Here is a 23,590-nt window from a genome sequence, read left to right as displayed (position 1 = left end):
ATGGGGCTGCCTGCAGACTTTACTCTTGCAAACACCCTGGGGTGCCCACCTCTGCGTGCTCGCGCCCTAGTTGTCCTGGGAACGCGACTCGGAAGTCAGGTGCCGGCTGCACAGCACACGCTACACGCTGCTTCAGGGCACCAAGTGTCCAGTCGGGCCCAGAGCAGCCGTGGCCACTCTCGCATCTCCCACAGGGAGAGGCACTGGCCGGGGCTTCTCTCAGTGTCGCTGTACTGGAGTCGGAATCACCCCTGGCTGGCTGTGGGCCTTCACAGAAAGCAAGACGTCCCGAGCTGGGAAAGAAAGGCAGTTCCTGAGATGTCGGCCCTGCTGCTGGTGCGGGCAGGTGCTCACCTCCTGTCTGTCTCCCGCCCTCCCTGGCCTCACCTGGAGCTGGCATCTGGGTGCTTTTGCTGTTCCCGTGTTAGACTTATTGAAGTCCGAATCCCACTCTCTGCACTCCATTCCAGACCATAAACTGTGTGATAATGAATCTTTGCCTCTTTCCATCATAAGAGATCTAAAGAGAATTTCCTGGAGGTAGGAAACCTTGTTGAACACGACTTGTTCGCGGCATCAATGCGATCGGAAGCAAGTAAAGATTACAAAGCATTCTTAGCCCGGAGAGCAGGCATCACGTCAGAGGAAACCGCGGATACAGAATCTGGTGCAAAGTGCCGTTGGAGCCACAACGCTGGGAGCTCGGCTCCGAGGCCGCCTGCCAAGGCCAGATGCTTCCACTCTGGCCCCAAGGCCGCGCAGGTCAAGAAAGCAGGTCAGGCTCAAAGCTGCCCCAAGCCTGGGAGTCCTCTCCCTCATCCCAGCATAACACCTGGGGCCGGGGCAAACCAGGACAAACCCTGGGCTTTCCTCCTACACCAGAGAGAGCCGTGGGCGGGCGACTCTGCAGGCGAGCAGGAGACGCAGTCACCCTCCACCTCCACCTCTGCAGCCTGAACAGACAGCGCTCAAGGGCGTAGACAAAGAGCTGACAAGGTAAGCAGGCGCCCGAGGCAGCCAGACAAGATGCCAGGAAGCGGGGAGGGAGCCGACAGCTAAATTACAAACTGATCGTGCAACCACGGTGATTAACACGTCGACAGAGAGAAAAGCAGGCTTGGAAACATTGAGCAAGAAGAGGAGACTTTAAACAGTGACATGGTAGACTTGAAAAGCGGAAATAGAACTTTCCAGATACAACATATATCCTGGACGGATTTCAGAGCCCAGTGCTTACGCTGGAGAGCAGGTTGGCCACGCTGAAGAAGGACCAGGAGAGAGGAGGGTATCTTTCAGATACAGCACAAAGAGCAACCAAAAACTTAACGTGATCAGAATCCTGGAAGAGGGCGGGGACTTGGTCTAGCAGTTAAGACACCAGTCAAGATGCTGGCAAGGGTGTGAGTCCCAGCCCTGGCTCCCGACCCCGGCTTCCTGCTGCAGTGCACCATGGGAGGCAGAGGGTGATAGCTCGAGAACTTGGGTCCCTGCCACCCGAGAGCTGGCCTAAGTTCAGGCCCCAAGCTTCGGCCTCGTCTGGTCCTGCCGTCGCAGGCATCTGAGAGGTGAACTAGCAGATAGGAGTTCCCTGCCAACCTCTCTGTCAACCTCCCTCTCTCTCCCTCTCTCTCTTTCTCTTTCTCCCAAATAAATATTTGTAGAAAACAATCCCTGAAGGAGAAGAGAGAGAGAAATGGAACAGAGGCAATGCTGAAAGGATTGGAAGAGTGGCCAGGGTAGCAGTGAAGATGCTGCCTGGATGCCCGCCTGGGCTGGGGTCTCAGCTCCACCCCGACCCCCGCTTCTTGCTGAAGCAAAGACTGGGCGCTGCAGGTGATGGCTCAGTACCTGAGTCCCCCACGAGGGGGTTTCTGGGTCCCAGCTTCAGCTTGGGTCCAGCTCTGGCTATTTCACATGAATAAAAGTTAAAACTAGGGGCTGGCTCTGTGGTACACCAGGTTAACGCCCTGGCCTGAAGCGCTGGCATCCCATATGGGCGCCGGCTCCAGACTCCACTGCTCCACTTCCAATTCAGCTCTCCGCTATGGCCTGGGAAAGCAGTAGAGGATGGCCCGAGTCCTTGGGCCCCTGCACCTGCGTGGGGGACCCAGAGGAAGCTCCTGGCTCCTGGTTTCCGGCTTTGGATCGGCACAACTCCAGCCATTGCGGCCAACTGGGGAGTGAACCATCAGATGGAAGACCTCTCTCTCTCTCTCTCTCTCTCTCTCTCTCTGCTTCTCCTCTCTCCATGTAACTCTTTCAAATAAAATAAATAAATCCTTTTTAAAAAGTTAAAATTAGAAAATAAGCAATATCTGAGAATTTTCAAGAAGTGCTAAATGAAACTGATCCTTGTATCCAGGCTCAGAAAACCCAAGCGGAATAAAACAAAGCTATCCCTACCTTGTAGCCAAGCTATGAGAAAAGATTAAATGACCAAAGAGAAAAAACAAATACATAGGAAGAGCAAAACTGGCTCACCCTCAGTTACAGCAGTTACTGTACAACCGACCTCAACAGCAATGATGAAAGACGGCGTGGAAAGCGATTTTCGGTGTGCTCAAAGAGGATTAGTGCCAAGCTCAATCCTAAGCCGAGCAAAATTATCAAGAGTGAGAGTGAAACCAAAGCTCCTCCAATAAGCCAAAGTTAACATTTGTGCTCCAAAGACCCTCACAGAAAGAAATTCCAAAAGATATATTTCAAGCAATGGAAAGTGATCCCAGGTGGCACAATTTTAGAAAGAATAGAGAGAAAAGAAAGGGATACATAATATTTGCACACATATGTGTGCATCCATGTGTGCGTGTTCAAGCACATGCACACACACATGCACGCACTAGCACACGACTGCACACATGCACGGACACGTGTGTGCATAGGCATGTGCACACTCGTACACGTATGCACAAATACACACACAGGGATGTTACGACACCATATAACTGTCAGATGGGGAGGGGTGATTGATGTTGAAGTATCTGAAAGTTTATCAAGTGGAAAGGTAGAAATTGTATTTCGTTTTGATTTTTGGGAATTAAGGATGTGCACTGTGGTTTCTGTCTCAACTGGGGACAGGGTCCAGCACTGCCATCCAGGCCAACAGGAAGTGGAGCATCAAGCACAGGACTAGCCACATCTCCCCACTGCTGGGGTGGGGGACAGGCCACCCGGAGGCTGCCGGGCTGATGACCACCACCTGAGTTCACACAGGACTCCAGCCCTAAAGTGTCCCTTAACCACGAAGGAGGAGATTAATCCAGCCCTTGCGCTCGAGGTCAGCCTGGGAGGAGGACCGTGAAACATGGGGGCGTGCTCTCAGAAGGGAGACCAGCCCCTCTCTGCTCTCAGAAGGGAGACCAAGCCCTCTTTACTCACAGAAGGGACACCAGCCCTTCTCTGCTCTCAGAAGGGAGACCAGCCCCTCTCTGCTCTCAGAAGTTAGAGCACCCTACTCTCTGCTCTCAGAAGGGAGACCACCCACTCTCTGCTCTCAGAAGGGAGACCACCCCCTCTCTGCTCTCAGAAGGGAGATCAGCCCCTCTCTGCTCTCAGAAGGGAGATCAGCCCTTCTCTGCTCTCAGAATGAAGACCAGTCCCTCTATGCTCTCAGAAGTGAGACCAACCCCCTGTCAGCTCCCAGAAGGTAGACCAGCCTCTCTCAGCTCTCAGAGGGGAGACCACCCTCCTCTCCACTCTCAGAAGGGAAACCAGCCCCTCTCTGATCTTGGAAGGTATACCACCCTCTCTCTGCTCTCAGAGGGAACACCTTCCCCTCTCTGTTCTCAGAAGGGAGGCCAGCCCCTCTATGCTCTCAGAAGGGAGACCACCCCCTGTCTGCTCTCAGAAAGGAGACCACCCTCCTCTCTGCTCTCAGAAGGGAGATCAGCCCTTCTCTGCTCTCAGAATGGAGACCATCCCCTTGATTGCTCTCAGAAGGGAGAACAGCCCCTCTCTGCTCTCAGAAAGGAGACCACACCCCTGCTGGCTCTCAAAAGGTAGACCAGCACCTCTCTGTTCTCAAAGGAAGACCACCTCCCTCTCTGCTCTCAGAATGTAGACCACACCCCTCTCTGCTCTCAGAAGGGACACCAGCCCCTCTCTGCTCTCAGAAGGGAGACGAACCCATCTATGCTCTCAGATGGGAGAGCACCCCCTGTCTGCTCTCAGAAAAGCAGACCAGACGCTCTTTACTCTAAGAGGAGAGACCACCCCCCTCTCTGCTCTCAGAAAGGAGACTACCCCCTCTCTGCTCTCAGAAGGGACACCAGCCCCCTCTCAGCTCACAGAAGAGAGAACAGCCCTCTCTGCTCTCAGGTGAAAGACCACCCCCTATCTGCTCTCAGAAGGGAGACCAGCCCCTTCTCTGCACTCAGAAGGGAGCCCAGCCCCATATGCTCTCAGATGGGAGACCACCCCTCGTCTGCTCTCAGAAGGGAACCAACCACTCTCTGCACTCAGAGGGGATACAAGACCCCCTTTCTGCTCTCAGAAGGCACACAAGCCCCTCTCTGCTCTCAGAGTGAGAAGATCCCATCTATGCTCTCAGCAGGGAGATCACTCACTTCTGTTCTCAGAAGGGAGCCCAGCCCCCATATGCTCTCAGATGGGAGACCATTCCCTGTCTGCTCTCAGAAAGGAAACCAGTCCCCTCTCTGCTCTCAGAAGGGTGTCTACCCACCTCTCTGCTCTCAGCAAGGAGACCAGCACCATCTCTGCACTCAGAGGGGAGCCCAGCAACCTGCGTGCTCTCAGATGGGAGACCACCCTCCTCTCTGCCTTCAGAAAGGAGACCACATCCCTCTCTGCTCACAGAAGGGAGACTACCCGCCTCTCTGCTCTCAGAAGGGATACCAGACCCTCTCTGCTCACAGAAGGGAAACAAGACCCTCTCTGGTCTCAGAAGAGAGACCAGCCCCTCTATGCTCTCAGATGGGAGACCATCCCTGTCTGCTCTCAGAAGGGACACCAGCCCCTCTTCGCTCTCAGAAGGGAGACTATCCCACTCTCTGCTCTCAGAAAGGAGACCACCCTCTTCTCTGCTCTCAAAATGGAGACCATCCCCCTCTCTGCTATCAAAATGGAGACCAGACCACTCTGCCCACAGAAGGGAGACCAGCCCCTCTCTGCTCTCAGAAGTTAGAGCACCCTACTCTCTGCTCTCAGAAAGGAGACTACAGCCCTCTCTGCTCAAAGAATGGAGACTACCCCACCCCTGCTCTCAGAAGGGAGACCAGCCCCTCTCTGCTCTCAGAAGGGAGATCAGCCCTTCTCTGCTCTCAGAATGAAGACCAGTCCCTCTATGCTCTCAGAAGTGAGACCAACCCCCTGTCAGCTCCCAGAAGGTAGACCAGCCTCTCTCAGCTCTCAGAGGGGAGACCACCCTCCTCTCCACTCTCAGAAGGGAAACCAGCCCCTCTCTGATCTTGGAAGGTATACCACCCTCTCTCTGCTCTCAGAGGGAACACCTTCCCCTCTCTGTTCTCAGAAGGGAGACCAGCCCCTCTCTGCTCACAGAAGGGAGACCACCCACTCTCTGTTCAGAAGGGAGGCAAGCCCCTCTAAGCTCTCGGAAGGGAGACCATCCTCCTCTCTGCTCTCAGAAAGGAGACTACCCCGCTCTCTGTTCCCAAAGGGAGACCACCCCCTGTCTGCTCTCAGAAGGGAGGCCAGCCCTCTATGCTCTCAGAAGGGAGGCCACCCCCTGTCAGCTCTCTTAAGGTAGAGCAGCCCCTCTCTGATCTCAGAAGGGAGACTACCCCAATGTCTGCTCTCAGAAGGGAGACCACCCCCTGTCGGCTCCCAGAAGGTAGACCAGCCTCTCTCAGCTCTCAGAGGGGAGACCACCCTCCTCTCCACTCTCAGAAGGGAAACCAGCCCCTCTCTGATCTTGGAAGGTATACCACCCCCTCTCTGCTCTCAGAGGGAACCCCTTCCCCTCTCTGTTCTCAGAAGAGACTCCAGCCCTTCTCTACTCTCAGATGGGAGACAAGACCCTCTCTGCTCTCAGGGAGAACACCTTCCCCTCTCTGCTCTCAGAAGGGACACCAGCCCTTCTCTACTCTCAGAAGGGAGACCAGCCCCTCTTTGATCTCAGAAAGGAGACCACCCCCCTGTTGGCTCTCAGGAGGGACACCAGACCCCCTCTCTGCTCTGAGAAAGGAGACCACCCACCTCTCAGCTTTCAGAATGCTAACTACCCCCTTTCTGCTCTTGGCAGACCACTCCCCTGTCTGCTCTCAGAAAGGAGACCACCCCCTTTCTGCTCTCAGAAGGGACTCCAGCTGCCCTCTGCTCTCAGCAGGGACAACAGCCCCTCTCTACCCTCAGAAGGGAGACAAGATTCTCTCTGCTCTCAGAAGGGAGATTCGCGCACTCTCTGGTCTTAGACAGGACACCAGTCCCCTGATGCTCTCAGAAGGGACACCAGTGCCCTCTCTGCTCTCAGAAGGGAGACCACCCTCCTATCTGCTCTCAGACCAATATCTGCTCTTGGAAGGGAGACCACCCTCCTTTCTGCTCTTAGAGGGACTCCAACCCTTCTCTGCTCTCAGAAGTGACACCAGCCTCTCTGCTCTCACAAGGGAGCTCACGCCCTCTCTGGTCATAGACAGGACACCAGTCCTCTGATGTTCTCAGAAGGGACACCAGCCCCCCGCTCTGGTCCATGGCCCACATGAGGCTTTTGCTACACTTGGCTCTGTCACTGCCATCCCCCCACCTCACCAGACTCAAAGTTATAGCTACCAACCTTGGAGATGAACCTCCAAAACTGCCTATGAAACGAATCCTTTCTTTTTAAAAGCTGACTTGGCCCTGGTGTGTCACTGAGGAATGAGCTCACTGTACAGTGACTGGAATGAATTGAAGCTGGAAACAACTCACGCTAACAGAACACAGATCCACGTGGTTCCTAACGGCAACACTTGCTGATGAGAAGGGAGACCACGTCTGTATACACGTGTTTATTGTCGCTCTGTCTGTTCACCTGGAGGCCAGCCCTGCGTCTCTGAAACCCTCTCCAATCAGAGGGACCAGAGCTCCTTAGAGAAATGACTGAGGCAGGACAGACACAAGATGAGCCTGGGTAGTCTGTGGTTCAGAGATAAGGTGCACATGTACACACATGCGTACATGTACACGTACACACACACGCACATGCACACACATGTATGCACAGAGATGCACACACAAGTGCACAAACACACACAAGGCAAACACATGAACATACATACACATGTACAGAGACACATGCATGTGCACGCACACACTCTGACAAGGGGAGGTCAAGGTGGCACAGGATCCAACAGAAAGAGCCCCCAGTGACCAGAGATGGAAACATTTGAGGAACGGAATTAAACAATATTAGGTTACATTCCAAAATGTAAAATAAATATCCACATGTCAAAATGACACCAACACGTAATAGGACACATGAACAAATGTGGAGAGAGAAACGTCCTGAACGCCATCTCCCAGCAATGGAGGCAGCAGCCGGCTCCAGCGGCAGGAATGCGGCTCTGCCCCCGCAGGGGTGAGCCGGGCACGGAGCTTCCTGTGGGCGCCGTCACGGGGATGCACCTGGCAGACGGCACCTCCGCAGTGTCAAGGCCCAGTCCTGCTACCCACGTGTGCTCCCCGCGAGGAATGTCCGAGAAGCACACACCCCACCCCGGCTCCTCAGAGCCGCCAAGGTCAGCAAAGGCAAGAAACCTAAATGAATAGCATGTGTGTGCATGTTTGTGTGAGCCTTGCGTGTGTGTGTGTGTGTGTGTGTGTGTGTAAGAGAGAGAGAGAGATTTAAGGATACAGGTGAAGACAGTAACACCACACAGAGAAACTGCACGTGTTGGCCATTCGCCCACAGGGCAGCGAGGAGGAACCGTGGCAGGGAGTGTGCGTGTTTCCTGGGCTGCTGATGAAGTCATAGCTCCCGGCCTGTGTGTTTCCCGGGGTGCACACGACATCATAGCTCCTGGCCTGGATGAGGGGTAACGTGACGTGAAAACAGGTGATTAGGTTAACACTTTCCTTAAGCTTCATTAGTACATGTTAAGCCGCACATACCTGTTTTATGTGTTTTTCTTATAAAAGTTTTTTTAAAGGAATGCCATAAATACACGAGATTTTCTCTGAGTAGTGGGATGGTGGATTTTTTTCCCAGTATTTAAAATACTTCCTAATGTGCTGCAATGAATGTGAGTGGTATTTATAACGAGAGGAATCCACTCCCAGGAGAAGGGGGGACAGAACCCTTCCAGAGCGGCCTCCCGGGGACCCCCTCTCCCTCACCCGCAGCTCCGTGCTGTGCTCAGAGCCGGCTGGCAGAGAGCCAGCCGTGTTCACTGGAGCGCACGGAGCAGGACAGCCCAAGACCCAGAGACCCACCTGACGGATTTCCAGACTCAAGCGTGTGCCTCCCAGGCCGTCTGCACCGTGCCCAGTCTGGAAGCAAGCTAACAACGAACCCGGTGCAAGACTGTGGGGAAGACGGGGCCAGCGGCCGACCGCGCCTCCCTCTAGAAGCAGCTACGCGCTGGCGCAGCCCTGCACGCTCACTCCGGGAACCTGACCGCGTCGCGGCCCGGATCTGCGCCTGCCCTCTGGGGACCCCTGTGAGAAGTGGCTCTCAGAGGTGGCCAGCCCTGGGGGACCTTCTCAGGGGGTCTGCAAACTTGTGCAGGGGCCTCCGTGCCCTCAGCCGTAAAATCAGGCCCTGGGGGAGAGTGAGACGCCCGCCACGCCTCGGGTCCATCCTGAGTAGGGCAGACCCGGCCATCCTGTCGGAGTGATGGTGACGGCGACGGACACCGTGTCACGTTTTCATCTGTAGCAGTACGTTGAAATGGATGTGGGGGCCGGCGCTGTGGCGTAACAGGTAACGCCGCCACCTGCAGTGCTGGCATTCCATATGGGTGCCAGATCGCGTCCTGGCTGCTCCACTTCCAACCCAGCTCCCTGCTGACACACCTGGGAAAGCAGCAGAAGATGGCCCAAGTGCTTGGGCCCCTGCACCCACGTGAGAGACCCGGAAGAAGCTCCTGGTTTCAGATTGGCCCAACTCCCGCTGTTGCAGCTACTTGATGATAATAAATCAGTAATAAATAAAATAAATCTAAAATACATTAAATAAATCTTTTTAAAGATTTATTTATTTATTTGAATGGCAGAGTTACAGAGAGAGAGAGAGAGAGAGAGAGAGAGAGAGAGAGGTCTTCCATCCGCTGGTTCACTCCCCAAATGGCTGCAATGGTCAGAGCTGCGCCAGTCTGAAGCCAGAAGCCAGGAGCTTCTTCGTGGTCGGCTACGTGAATTCCGGGCCCAAGGACTTAGGCCATCTTCCGCTGCTCTCCCAGGGCACTCACAGAGAGCCAGACTAGCAGAATAGCAGCCGAGATTCAACCAGCGCCCATATGGGATGCCGGCACTGCAGGCGGCAGCTTTACCCGCTACACCACCGCACCAGCCCCTCTCTTCTCCTTTTAAATTGAACACATGAGCTTGCAGGCTCCTTCAGGGTCATACAAAGTCACAGACGCGGTCTCACACCTGGCTGAAAGCTGCTAGGCCACCGGAGCCCGGTGCGTGCGTCCCCAATGGCGACTGATCTGTGGATGCCTCCTCTTCTCGGCAAGGCAGCAGCCCCACCCCACCCCCACACCCCCACCCCCCCCACCCCACCCCTCGGTGCAGCGAGGAAAACCCTGCCGCTCTGCAGCTGGCCTCCTTGTCTCTGCAGGGAGGGGCGGCCGGCCTCCTTGTCTCTGCAGGGAGGGGCGGGCTGACAGGAGCCCGGGAGCCCCCGGGCCCCAAGAGCCCCCACCGCTCAGCAGGTGCCAGGCTCTGCAAGCAACAGGCCTGCCAAAGACTCAGCCTGGGGGCTCAGACCCCGCCCCCCAGTGCGAGCTCCCCTCATGTGGCCCAGCCAGATGACAAACTCGCACACCACAAGCGAGCGCTCACGGCAACAGCGCGGCAGCAGAAGGCGCGATCTGCTGTAGGAGAACTTGAAGCAGAAGGAGGCGAATCGGCCGTCCGCTCGGGAAGCACCTACGCCACAGCATTTGCGCGAGTGGACTACAACGGAACACAGCAGGCACAAGAGGAGACCATCAGCGCACGAGTGCGTGCTGGGGACAGAGGTCTCAATCATTCTCCTCTGATTCCATTGTCCAAAGAGGCGGAACACAAAGCAACCACAGTGGCCATTATGCCTCTTGGCAGGGAGGGCGGCTCATGGGCAGTAGAGGGACAGCCCTCACAACAAAGCCACAAGACGCGCGGTGGCATCTCGGACACCCGCCTGGCCTTCCTGGAGGTGCCTGCCGTAGACTGAGCTGTGGCTGCAAACTTGACTCACGCCCCAGCAGGACGGCACAGCCACGCCTTTGCCATGTACACTTGCGCTGCTGTGGCTGAGGGGACGGTAGCAGGTCCACCTGTGCAGGTGGACTTGCCCCTTATCCTCCCACCTCTGCCAGTCTCGTCTCGTGGCCCGACCAGCTGGGCCCAGCCAGTGCAGGCCACCCCCACCCCTGCTGCCCACAGACACACGAGCAGGACTGTCCCCATGGGGGGCTGGGTTTCTACGCTCTTAATTGACACGTAATGATTGGACATATTTACGGGCCTCAGTGTGATGCTGAAGACTTGTCTCCACTACGTGAACGCGCATCATCTCTTCGTGGGGAGAATACGGACAATCCTCGTCTGAAATGCACACCAGTGTTAGCTGCAGAACACCAGGGCTGATTCTCCTCTGTTACGGGTACTCAAGTCCGGACCCTCCCCGGGCCCCTACCCCGCCCCCAGCCTCTGGCAACCGCTCTTCGATCCTCCTTCTGGAATACCAGTGTGCGAAGATTCCACGGATGATTGCAGGCTCTGGGGTTTTGGAATCAGCTGTCGCTCTGTATCGTTGTGGCCAAGGTCACCCAAAGGAGCCGCTGAGTCGGAATTCAAGTCCAGAGCCCCGGCCCATGGCCTCTTTCGTACCACATCCCAGACTCCACCTTTGTCAGACTCACAGCGGACAGAGGGACACTGGGCAGAACCCAATAGGACCTGAGCCAACAGAGCACACCACGCCGTCCGAGAGAACGCAGAAGCGACCTGCCCGGTGGGTTGGCCCAGGCTGGGTGGTGCCCAGGTGGGGGTGAGGATCCAGGGTGCAGGCCAGGCTGGGGGAGGGGGCGCCAGTGTCCTCACGTGGCCGCTGTGCTGGCTTGGGACTCAGCTCGTGGCAGGCAGCCTGCAGTACCATGAAGAATGCTCACACCCTGCTCCGCCCGGGGGAAGTCCGGGGCCTGGGGGCCGAGGGGTGGGGAGCCTGCATCTGGGCTGCAGCCTCCTGGAGCAGAGGGCCCGAAGGCTTGGCCGGACCCCCCCTTTGCCCCTTCGCTGCTGACTCCTCCCAGAAGCCCCCGGAGAGGTGCCTCTCCCAGCTGCTCTTGCCGTTGGGCCCCTCCAGAGGCTTTCACGTTGCTGGCTTGTCTCGTGTTACTGCTTCTTGTGCATGTCACTGGCCAGGGGCCGCTGGAGCTGCCCCCTCCTGTCCCGGCACTGAGCTGGGGAAGCTGTGCACACAGGGGACGGCTCCGGGTCCGCCAGCTGCGCAGTAGCCGGCTGCTTCCACTTCTCTGTATTCAAACCACACTCCCTCTGTTACACCTGCCTCACCTCGCAACCTCCTCCAGCGTCTCCACCCTGCCTTGGCTGCCTGCCCCCAGCCCCTCTCTCCCTCACCCCCTTGCCAGGGGGTGACAGGGCCAGGGTTTCCTGTGCCCCTCTGCTGCTTCTCCCTGTGGGGAGCCGGCGCGAGCTAGAGAACCCAGCAACATCACCAGGCCACGGAAGTGACCAGCCCTGACTCAACCCGACAGGCAGAAAGGTTTCCCAGGAACAAGGCCCAGGAGAACCGCGCCTCCCTGGGGCAGGGACGCGGTTGCCCTGCCCAGCCTGTGGAGCGCAGGGACTCAGGGCCCTGGGAACTCTGCGGGATTCCGCCACGGCAGACGTGTCATTCACGTGTCCACACCCAGGGGGCGCACAGAAGGCACCACCCACAGGCTGAGAGCGGCCCCGGAAGGGACGGCAACTCTGGGCTCGGGGAGGTGACGACGTGGGTGCAGCTCATCAGTGCCCGGCTCTGGGGGTGGGTGATGACGGGGATCCTGTGCCTGTGTGGGAGCAAGGGCACATGGGAAATCTCTGTGCCTTCCTCTCAGTTTCTCTGGGAACCTGAAGCTGCCCCAAATGTTTTCATTTAAAAGAAGAGCATCTGCCCGACAGCCCAGAGGAGAGGCCTCCACGGGACTGACCCGGCTGAAATGCAGACACCAACCATCCTGAGACGCCAGACCCTGGCCCTGCCGCCTGCAGGGTGGGGGTCGCCCCTGTGGCCACGGGCCGCCAGGGAGCTGAGCTCACCACAGGCAGAATCAGTCGTACTGAACAGCAGCGACGGGGAGCACTCTCTCCCTCGGAACTGCAGATTGAAGGAAAGACAGAGAGAATGGACCCGCGCAGAGCTCACACAGGGGGCTCAGAGAGGTCCCTCCCTCGCCTGAGACCCCCACCCGTACATCACAGAACCAGGACTTGAACCGGGACGTTCCGACTGCAACTCCGCCTCCCCATTCTCTGCTGGCCTCGGTTTCCCCTCCCTCAGCCATGCTGGTGGGCACAGGGCAGCCCCCTGCCCTCTGTCCCGCCTCCCACCGACATCGCCCTCACGGCTGTGTTCTTGCTCATAAGAGACCTCTCGGAAAATCCTCCCCAGCGCCCCAAGCACACCGGGCTTCTCGCCTACGTGGAACCAGCCAGCAGCCGTGAGCGGTCGGGGGCTGGCCATGTGAGCGGATTGGTGGGGGGGGAGGGCGGTTGGCCAGGTGAGCCTGCGTTAAAGGTCAGCCGTGCACTCGGGTCAGGCAGGCACCGCCACGCAGGTGTTTAAGGGGGACGGCTGAATTCATGATTCCCCCCGTAGACGTCTCCGTGTTCTGGGCCCTCCAGGAAATGCCGTTCAGGATCACCTCCACCCTGAGATGCTTCCTGAAGCAGAGAGAAGCCGGTCTCCCAGGGCTGCCTCCCTGCACCTGCTGGGCAGGCTCTCACAAGGTAGCTGCTGCCCTCTAGTGTTGCTACAGGAACAAAGCAAGACGCACCCCTTGCAGACCCCGAGCCCGCCTTCCCATGTGAGGCCTCCCCAGCCTGGGCAGGTAGCTGGGAAGCCACCACCACCCTGCCAGGGTGCCGGCTCCCTGAGTGTCTGCAGCCTCGCACGCTGGCACCCCCGCACCAGTTAGCCAAACCCTCCTGACCCCAGACCAGCACCTCTGCTCCAGAACCAGGCATCCCCCCACCACGTGGCCCAACGGCTAAAGGTCAATGCTCAACAAAACAGGGGCCTCCCAGACCCTGGTCCAGAGCTGGAGGTGCAGGGCCAGGTCAGCAATCAACCAATCCTGCAATCCAATAGCACAAAAGTGACACTTGCACTCCCCCCCGGCGTGGGACCACGGCTGGCTCGTGCGCACCATCGCCCAGGGACACACAGGGCATAGGAGGGTCATGTGAGGTCCGGCCTGTGCAATCCCCACAGCTGGCTGGCCTAATTTCACTCACGCTGTGCTAACGGCCCAGGAACGCCCACAGCTGGTGACCGTCTACACCCAGGTCCTCTGGGAGGAAGGCGGCTGGGACTGCACCCCCCAGGGACAGGGCCAGACTGCGGCCCCAGCTCTTCACAGCTACGTGGCTTCGGCAGCTTTACCTGTGCTTGTCCAGCCTCCCCACTCCTGCAGGGGAGGAAGTGACCCATCATCTGGCTATTCTGAGGGTAGAGACCGTTTGAGGTCACGTCATGTCGAGCTTGGTAAAACCCAGGTCCCCAGGGATGGAGGATGACAAAGGTACACAGCAATCGCCAAGCCAAGCGTGCCCAGGAGCAACGCGGCGAGGGGCGGTCGCCAGAGCACGTCCACTCTCCAGACAGAAAACACTGGAAGGCGGCGAGGGGACAAGAAGAGAAACCAGAAGTGGCTTTGGTTACACGGTGGGCAGGCAGGCATCCGGCAGCCGCTTTCACCGCACACGACCCGGTGTAGATGGCAGCAGGTGCGCGTGGTCAGCTGTCAGTTGCCCTCAGCTGGCCGGTGGATGCCTTTGCCCAGCCCCTGCAGATGTGCCCCCGGGGCTCACGCATGTGGCTCCGTGTCCTCTCACCAGGGGACACACCCAACTCCTTGCCACCTTCACTCCACGGTGTTTCCAGAAAGGCCACATCCCCTGCCCTGCCCCAAGAGCGTCACAACGCCTCCTCCTCCCAGGTGCCCCCGCAGTGCTCACGGAGAGGCGACACCGACAGCTCACGGAGAGGCTCCATCTCAGATCGCTCCTGGACAGCTCCCACCTGACAGCTGCAGGTGCTGCACTCGGCACCGACCGGTCCAAACGGTCGCCACTGCCGGAGAAGCGACTCAAAGCCAGGGGCCGTCACTCATCATCACCCATGCCTGAGAGGGTCACCTCGCCCCAGAGACACCACCTCCTGCCTGAGAACCTTCTAGAATCGCTCACTAGAGTTCATTAACTTGAATTCCCAAGTTCTGCTGCTTTGGACCGAGAGGAGGATGGACCAGCAGGAACTACTACGGGCACACGAATTGTGAACTTCGACGAGCACCTCCCTGCATTTCCTTCTCCTGCTCGACCCGCCCCCAGGGACCAAGCAGCAGCCACAGAACAGAGACGCCCCTGGTCTGTCTGGGTCGGGGACCAGGACGCAGACGGACCGGAAAGCTGGACCCTGAACCCCCCTGCCTTCCTGAACCACGCACTCTCCCCAGAGGACTCGGTCCACCAGGAAGACGAAGAGACCCGGAGCCTGAAGTAGCCTCCAACCGTAGCCCTCAGTTTGCACGCGGGTGTGTTTATTGTGATTCTTCAGGAACACAGAGCACCCGGGGGTGCTGGGAACTGGGTTATTCGTTACATGACATCAGGCAAACGTGCTAGAAACATCACCAACAGGCACGCCTCTGTCACTAATTATTTTTAATGAAACAAAAACCAAAACTCAGCATCAGGAGATGACACAACACAGTCAAAACCACCGAAAGCAACACCCCCAAACTGGGCTCGGGGAGCAGGCGTGCCCGGCGGGCAGCCCATCCGTCCCGCCCTGCACAGATGCCACGGGGAGCTCCTCCAGGTCAACGAGGAATGAAGAAGAAGCGGACGGGCGGGTGGAGCACGTTCTCCCGCAGTACCTGCCCCAGGGATGGTGTGTAAGTGCGTGTATCTCAGTGGGACAGCGTGAAAAAGCGGCCAGGCTCCGGTGCCGGGTGACTCTGGCTCGGAAAGGCTGTAGACCACGGCTGCACCCTCTACAGGCCTGCGGGACAGACGGGTGGGAACTGACTGCGGTCCGTCGGGGGTCTGCTGCAGGAGCCACAAGGCGTCAGAGCTGGCAAACCAGAGCCAACCCAGCCACCAGGGCCGCCACCCGCCCTCAGAAATGGTCAGACTTTGGAAGGACAGGCGCATCGTAGCCAGAAACGCAGGCTGTGGCCATGCTGCACATTCTTTGAGTGGCGGCTACACTGCATTCTGCCGCCTCGTGAGGAGCAGCCTTGGGAGGGAGGTGGGAACGCCGGGCGCCCACGGCTCTCCCGTGAACCTACGCAAGCGCGTGACAGCCGCATCACATCGGCTCCCGCCGTCACGCTAAGTGTCCACCACAGCACGCATGGGACACGTCAGTACACGGGGGCATGTTCACACGCACGTACGGGGACTCCAGTGTCAGGTCGGAACTGGCGCTGGCCTCACTTCAGGGGAGGGGCGGCTCCCACCAGTGCGCCTGGACAGCCACGGAGGGGAGGCCCCACGCTGCCACAGGGGCCACGCTCGGCACGCTCCTGACAGAGAAAGCGTGGCGATTTACGGTGGCTGGAGCAGAGCAGCTCCCGGCATGAGTCCTTGCGGGAGGTGCTCACCAGGCCCGGGGAGGGCTCACCTGCAGGGAGCGGCAGGAGCACGGAGCCCGGCGTCCGTTCCCCGCTGGACCAAACGTGGCTCCTGACCCACGGAGTCACACTTCCTCTATGGCTGAGGCTGGCCGGGGAAGCCTGACCCGGCTCCTCACCCCCACCCACCCCACTGTGCAGGTTCCAAACTGGACCTCAGGGCAGAGTTTTCTCAGGGCACTGGAGAAAAACACGTGTGGCATCTACACGTTTCCTGCGTCCCATGCTGATGGCCTGCCTTTCAAAAGAGCTGGAGCAGGACATGGGGCGCGGATGTCCCCCACTAACTGACCATGTTGCAAACATGGACCATGCCTGGCTGCTGAGAAAAACCCTAAGAGTTTACACCGGCTGTGCCCCCCCAACCCCCCTCACCCCCTGTGTCATCTCCTCGCTGCAAACAGAGGGCCACAGGCCACTCCCTGAACACCTGAACACCACTGGCAAAGCCAATGCCAGGGCCAGGATGAGCTGGAGTCCCCGTGTGGCCTACATGAGCTGTTACCGCACGCAGCCAAGGAGAAGCGCCTGGCTCAGTGTGCGAGGCGAGTGTGCTGTGGGCACCGGCCGACAGCAAGTGCCATGGCTTTGAGAAAGTGGCTGGTGTGCCACCCGACCTGACCCAGCGACCGGGGCCTCCAACACCAAGTGCTCCCGAAATACGGCTGAAGTGCTGTCACAGTTCCAGACTCCGTGTGTGGGGACACAGTCCACATGTCCTTGCGCACAGTCTGGGTTTGTGGACTGCCGACCCCATCAGTGTCCGCCCACAGAGCACGACGGGGAGAATGCGACCCTGCGTGTAGCCCCGATCGCCGGGCGTTCAGGAGTGGAGTCAAGCTCTGTGGATACGGCTCAAACACTGCGTCTCTACATCAGGTGTCTTCGATGCTAGCACGCCAGTTTTCAAGTGGGAAATGTGACAGGTGATACCGCGAAGTGCAAAAATATATCCTGTACTCGGGATGGCTCCAGCCTCCGGCCTGAGCTCCAAGAAGGAGCTCAGCGCGTCTCAGCCCCACATTTGGAAACACAAGAGGGTCTCGCCCCTCACGGGGGGGAAGGCTCATGTGTGCCCTCACTGCAGGCTCCTCCAGGTGCCTTGGCTGGGGGGATCCAAGACGAGATGCAGCGAGGGCACCCCCAAATCCGTCCCCTGAGTTACAGACATACGACGAGGGTCCTAAACGAGGATTCACAAAACCGACTCCCCCCGCTGTCCGAGGCGGCCGCTGGACAGGGGAGGGCAGGAAGCGGGGCTGCGTCCGCGATGCTCTCGGCCTCTCCTGTCCCCACGGGTGGTCACATCAGGACCTGCTCTCGCGTCTCGGGCAGCCGGAGGGCAACCAGGCCACCCCCAACCAGAGAAGCGGCGGCCAGGAGGATGGGGACCACTTTGGTGGTCCCCACGAAGGAAGCAAAGATGGTGTTTCCCAGGATGGCGCCAAACTTGCATAATCCATTGAGGATGCCAAAGGCTGTGGCCCTGCAAAGGAGAGAAGGGACAGGGTCTGAGGCCTGCGTCTCGTAGACAAGGGGCGGGCTCGGCCCCGAGCGTCCGAGGGCCGCCTCCCCACGGGAGCCGAGTGGCGGTGGCGGGGCTGCCTCCCCGCAGCACCCGAGCATCCCGCAGGATGCCAGGAGACCGCCTTTCCACCCCAAACACAACGTGCCTAAAGCTGTTCACACTCAGCACTCGCGCCCGGTGAAATACCAGAACTAGGAAGCGCGCAGAGCAGGTGCCAGGCCCCACAGCCAGACCGGGGCCTCCGGCAGCACAGGCGCCCGCCGCCCCAGACACACACGCCCCAGGCTGCCGTGCGGGACAGTGAGGTGTGGGCATGTGTGGCCACTCCCAAGACTGTCCTGGACGGAGCTCCAGGGCAGGCCTCCGCTCTGGCCTCCCCCAGCCCCTCTCCTTGCCTCCTGCACTCAGGGGCCCACATGGCCTGCGGGCACTCACAGGACAGAGCGTGACGGCCCTCCCGCCAGGGCTGCAGAGATCTGGGCATCTGTCATCTCCAGCAGAACCCAGTGCCAACCACTGCCCCTTGGTCACCACGGACAGCTATGTCCCTCAGTCCCTATGGACAGCTGTGATGGACCATGTCTACCCGTGACTGTGGACAGCTATGAGGGACCATGTCCACCTGTGACCATGGACAGATATGATGGGCCATGTCCACCCCACGACCATGGTCAGCTATGATGGACCATGTCCACCCCACGACCATGGTCAGCTATGATGGACCATGTCCACCCGTGACTGTGGACAGCTGTGATGGACCATGTCCACCTGTGACCATGGACAGATATGATGGACCATGTCCACCCCACAACCATGCACAGCTATGATGGACCATGTCCACCCCACAACCATGCACAGCTGTGATGGACCATGTCCACCCGTGTCTGTGGACAGCTGTGATGGACCATGTCCACCCCATGACCATGGACAGATATGATGGGCCATGTCCACCCCACAACCATGGACAGCTATGATGGACCATGTCCACCCGTGACTGTGGACAGCTATCATGGACCATGTCCACCCCATGACCATGGACAGATACGATGGGCCATGTCCACCCCACAACCATGCACAGCTATGATGGACCGCGTCCACCTGTGACCATGGACAGCTGTCACGGACCATGTCCACCTCACGACCCCACCTAGAGATACAGTATCCCCACACGGTCACCACCCAACACGGAACATTTCCTTCCACACCGCAAGTCTAAGAATGGGCGCGCAGTTACCGCCTGGAACCGCACATCACCACAGCCCCAGCCAAGTCTTGGTTTCAGAATCCCATCACCATTTTCACGTGTGCTTTTGCAAGTAAACTTCCAATAACTCTCTCTCAAGTTCCCTTGGGGAAAATGCTCGTAGGATTTTGGGTAGACCTTTTGAGCTAGAGAAGAACTAAGGAGAACGGGACAGTTCTGCAACTCTGAATCTTATCCATAAGACGTCCATCTTGACATCAGTGCCTCTCAGGGAAGCTGCACGTATCCCTCACGCGAGTGTCGTGATATTTCAATGGATTCGTCAGATTCTGCGGCCATGAAATGGATCTGGGTTGTCCTTAGCTTGTCGGGTAAACTTAAAAACTTACACATAATTAATTGGCGCTGTCGCCGGCCACCTGACCCAGCTGCTCCCTGTTTCTCAGGTTTCCCAGATGTAGAAGCACGCCCCATTCAACAATGGGGTTTTTCTTCCTCTCATTCTTGGCCAGACACGGCAGTTATCTGGCTGGGGATGGGAGGCTGGGATAGGCCACCGTGCCCTCCCGCAGCTGCCCGAGCCCCAGCCCTCGCCGCTGCCCACTGCCCACACCTCTGCAGGCCGGAGATGCGCCATTCCTCCTCCCTGAGCAGAAACGACCGCCCCGCCCCGGCCCGGGGTTGCGCCTTTATTACCAAAGTGCTTCCCACAGACACACGCCGAACACAAGTGCAGGCCGGCGTCCCTGCCACACCCCTGAGACACCCCAGCCCTCCTGCCCCGCCTGGCCATTCTGCTTCTCACCTGCTTTGCCTCCCACTGGCAAGCCCACCTGGCCGCCCTGGGCACCGCCTGACACGCGAGTCTTCCCTCCCCCAGGACTCCGGGCCTGCTGGCTCAGGGCCCCTGCCCGCCCCATGCAGGAGAAACTCAGCGACCCAAGAGGCCTTCGGTTCATGAGCCACCGGAAGACCAGCACAGCCGGACACGGTGCAGGATGTGGCGAGCAGGTGCGCCCCCGGCCAGAGCGCCCCGGCGAGCCCCGGGGGCCAGCCAGGCAAGAACTGACCTCTGGTTGGTGGGGTACAGCTCCACGGTGATCACGTCCAGGGCGTTCCAGGCCGCGATGCTGGTGCCGCAGAACAGGCACTGCCAGCCGATCATGGCGGACTCGCTGTTGCCGAAGAAGAGGAAGAAGCAGCAGAGCGCGGAGATGAGCATGGAGCCGCCTGCGGGGGAGGGGAGCGTGAGGGCCGAGCCTGCACCACGACGGCCGCCCGCAGGCCCTGCCGTCTCCCACCCCACAGGACGCCTGCTGACCGCTCAGCCCCACGTGGGGACAGCACAGCTCGAACCCTCACGTGGCTCCCGGGCCACGGGATCCAAGCCCTCTGAACGGGTCAGATCGCCACAGTTCCCTCCAGGGAGGCCGGGGTGCCTGGGGATGGCGCCCACACTGCCGTGCCGGACGCCGCCCGAGGCACCTGAGGGACGTCAGCAACCATTCTCCTGGGCACCGCACTGCTCACAGCAGCCACGAGACGGAATGAACCTGCGGGTCCATCCGCGGATGAATGGGCTACACACAACGGACTGCACACAGCCCTGAAGAAGACGTCTGTCATGTGTGACAACACGGACAAACCCGGGGCACATGTTGTTAAATGAGATAAGCCAGGCACGGCAGGACACACGCTGCAGGATCTCAGTCACACGTGCAAGCTCAAGGCACGTGGGCCCCTGCCAGCCACACGGGAGACCCAGATCAAATTCTAGGCTCCTGGCTTTGGCCTGGCTCAGCCCTGGCTGTTGAAGGCATTTGGGGTGTAACCAGTGGATGGAGACCTCTCTCCATCTGTCTGCCTCTCTCTCTCTCTCTTTCAGATAAAACGAAAATCAATAACATTTGATTTAAAAGTCAAACTCAGAGATGCAGAGAGAACAGTGCTGGCTGGGGCTGGTGGGGGTGGGGTCGGGGTGGGAGAAGAACCCAAGGTTTCTTTGAGCCCAGGGAGGCGAGTGGTTCGGGTCCGGGGCACAGTACAGTGGCCCAGGGTCACACAACAAGCCAATACTGCAAAATCAAAATATTCCCAATGTCTCTCCACAAAAGGACGCCAAGCGTGTGATGGGAGGGAGGGGTGAGTAGGTGTATTCCATCATCCCACGTTTTTACGTACATCATACCACCAATTCATACCCAGTAATCATAATTTATCAGTTGAAAATAAAGCAAGTTTAAAAACACATTCCGTGGAGCTTATATTCCCGAGAGGATGCACCTGCATCTGCGGACGGTGCCTGGGGCCCTGGGGCCGGGCCGAGCCACGGCTCCCCGTCCACCCCAGCCCTGCCCAGGCCCAGCCTGTTGGAGAAGCCCTGTCTCCCATGAGCACCGCCCCACAGTGTCCCTGCAATCGCGATGGGCCCCGTTCCCCGCCTTTGCCGCTGTCCACATCTGCGTTATTTGCTCCCAGGACCCTGTCCACACCTCCACAGTGGCTCCATGGACAGCTGCTCCCACAGGCTGCGGCCGCCCAGCTCGTGTCCGGGGAGCCCTGTGTGACTGTGCAGGAGCAGCCCCGGAGAGCGTGGGAGTCCAGGGCGGGTGTGGGGAACAGAAAGCTGTGGAGCAGGACTGCAGCCCGGGGCCAGATGGAAGTGGGTTCACAGAAGTGACCTGGGGAGGGAGGTCCCCGGGGGCGAGGAACCAGGGGCCAGGGATCAGGTCTGCGGCTGTGAGACCAGCACCGGCCTTGCTGCTGACACCGCCTGGGCGCTGAGCGCTCCGGGGAGGGCAGTGCTGTGAGCGGTTCCGGTAACCCCTTGCCCAGCAGCCAGGGAGGAGCTGAGGTCCCCAAGGCCGCGGGAGCCCTGAGCACAGCGTCCTCCAAGCGCTGAACCCCTCAAAGGGCCAGCCCCAGGCGTGGCTCCCAACACGGGGGACCAGCACTGGCTGAGGGGCAGCCCGCCCGGGGGCTCCGTGCTGGCTGGGACGCTCCTTCCCGCATCACACAGAGCACCGGCGTCCATCTCTGACACAGCTCCCTGCCCATGCAGGCTGAGCGGCATCAGGTGGTCGGGTCCCGGAATGAGCAGACTGAGCTTCCGGGCCCTGGCTTCAGCCACAGCCTCTGCGGCCTCACTGTCCCCATCTCAGCCCCGCGGACAGCAGCAGCGCCGCGCCCGGGGTCAGTGCAAGCCCCCAAGGAGCTGGGCAAGGAAACAGACACAGCACAGCAGGGCATGCAACGGCTGCAGCTCTCCAGGGGTCAGTGTGGCCGCGGTGCAGCGGGCTGCCCAGGTGAGGAACAGGAGCTGGCCTCCCGCGGCCCTGCCTGCGCTCAGCCCCCACGTGGAGGTCGGGGCAGCCCTACTCCTTCCACGCACCACAGCCCAGCCTGCAGGCCCTGCCTCCCCAGAGCTGCCTCGGTGCCTCGGGGACCTCACCGTAGAACTCGCTGTCAGACCACGGTCTCTCCCGACAGAGCGGCCCGGGGACCCTGGTTGGCTCTCACACCCTCCCCAGCCCAGCGGAGCAACCAGAGATCGATTTTAACAGAGAGAGAATGGGGGCTCAGAGAAACAACAGCAGCGATGATCTGCTGCCCCCACCGTGGTGCCTCGGCTTGGAGCCGGCTGCTTCTGGCTGGTCTGGGACAGGGGCAGCAGCGGCAAACACCTCCGGCACGGCGGGTACTGGGCTGGGCCCCAGCCCCTCCCTTGTAGGACCATGAACAACCACGGCCCACGGGGACTGTAGCCGGGCAGCGGCCAGGGCTTCACAGCACAGGCCCACACGGCTGACACACGGGCGGTGCTGGGCTCCCTGGCCTCGGGCTAGGGACGTCCACGGGCAGCACAACACCAGGAGACTTCCCTACGAAGCCGGTGCAAGTCTCTGGGCTGCGCAAATGACAAGGGATTGGTCTTGTTCCCCCATAAGCCTGGCACGACTTTCCTGGTCAGCCACGGCCCAGGCAGAACCTCAGCAGCCTTAAAGGATTCCAGCAGCCCCCCCGACCCCCCAGTGTGTGCCTTCTGTTCCTGGGGAGAGGAAGCCAGGCACAGGTGGACACAGCCCCCGAGCCTGCCCCAGACCCCATTACAAGAACCTCTGTCCATGCTCACGTGACCCCCCAGCAGGCCACAGGGGTCCTCCACCTTTCAACCAGGAACCGGAGGCCAGAGAGGGACGGGAACAAGTTCAACGTCAGAGCCGACTGCAGCCCCAAACCCTCATCACCGCCACTGAACAGGTGACACGAGCGGACGCAAACCACCACGCTGTCATTCCAGTGTTCTGTGCCACGATCCCACGAGGCGGGTGGGTGGGGGCCTGTTTCAAGGGAAGGGGCCCTTGCCTGGGTCCGCGCGCGGCTGCTCCCAGGGTGCCCAGGACCAGGTGAGCCTCGCGGGCACCGCAGCAGCTCCTGGGCCAGACTCCCATCACGTTCACGCCCCTGGATGCCACGTGCTCGCCCACGGGCAGCCACGCGGCTCGGCAGCGCACTCACCAATCATCTTGAGCCGGCCGACTCTGTCCATGAGCAGCGCCGAGATGATGTTCCCAGGCAGCACAGACAGGCTGCCCAGGAAGCTGACGAGGTAGACCAGGAAGTCATTGTCCTCCTCCAGGTCCATGTGGCAGCCCTCCTTCTGCTCCAGGAAGGTGGTGTTGATGAAGCGGCAGTTGATGAACTTGTGCTCGTCCAGGTCTGGGGAGACACGAAAGCTGTGGTCCCGTGGCAGGGCAGCGTGGGTAGAGGCTGGGCCTCCTGTCCCGAGCAGCCTCTGGCGCTCAGAACCGTCAAAGCCTAGTGCCA

The 23,590-nt window shown here is 59.4% G+C and overlaps 1 protein-coding gene across 6 annotated transcripts in view; it reads right to left on the bottom strand.

The window, feature by feature from the left end:
- Positions 1-15,040: 15,040 nt before the first annotated feature.
- The window catches only part of SV2B (synaptic vesicle glycoprotein 2B), a 125,185-nt gene continuing 116,635 nt past the window's right edge, over positions 15,041-23,590 (bottom strand). For all 6 annotated transcript variants that reach the window (XM_070053307.1, XM_051835197.2, XM_051835196.2 and 3 more), the window contains 3 exons: positions 23,282-23,482; positions 19,834-19,993; positions 15,041-17,517 (listed from right to left, as the gene is read on the bottom strand). In XM_070053307.1, coding sequence (XP_069909408.1) covers positions 17,334-17,517; positions 19,834-19,993; positions 23,282-23,482 — 545 coding nt within the window. In that variant the 3' untranslated portion in view covers positions 15,041-17,333. The remainder of the gene's footprint in view (positions 17,518-19,833; positions 19,994-23,281; positions 23,483-23,590) is intronic.

The sequence above is a fragment of the Oryctolagus cuniculus genome, chromosome 12 (genome assembly GCF_964237555.1).
Source record: "Oryctolagus cuniculus chromosome 12, mOryCun1.1, whole genome shotgun sequence".
NCBI lineage: Eukaryota > Metazoa > Chordata > Mammalia > Lagomorpha > Leporidae > Oryctolagus > Oryctolagus cuniculus.
This window is presented reverse-complemented; position numbering and strand designations above follow the sequence as displayed.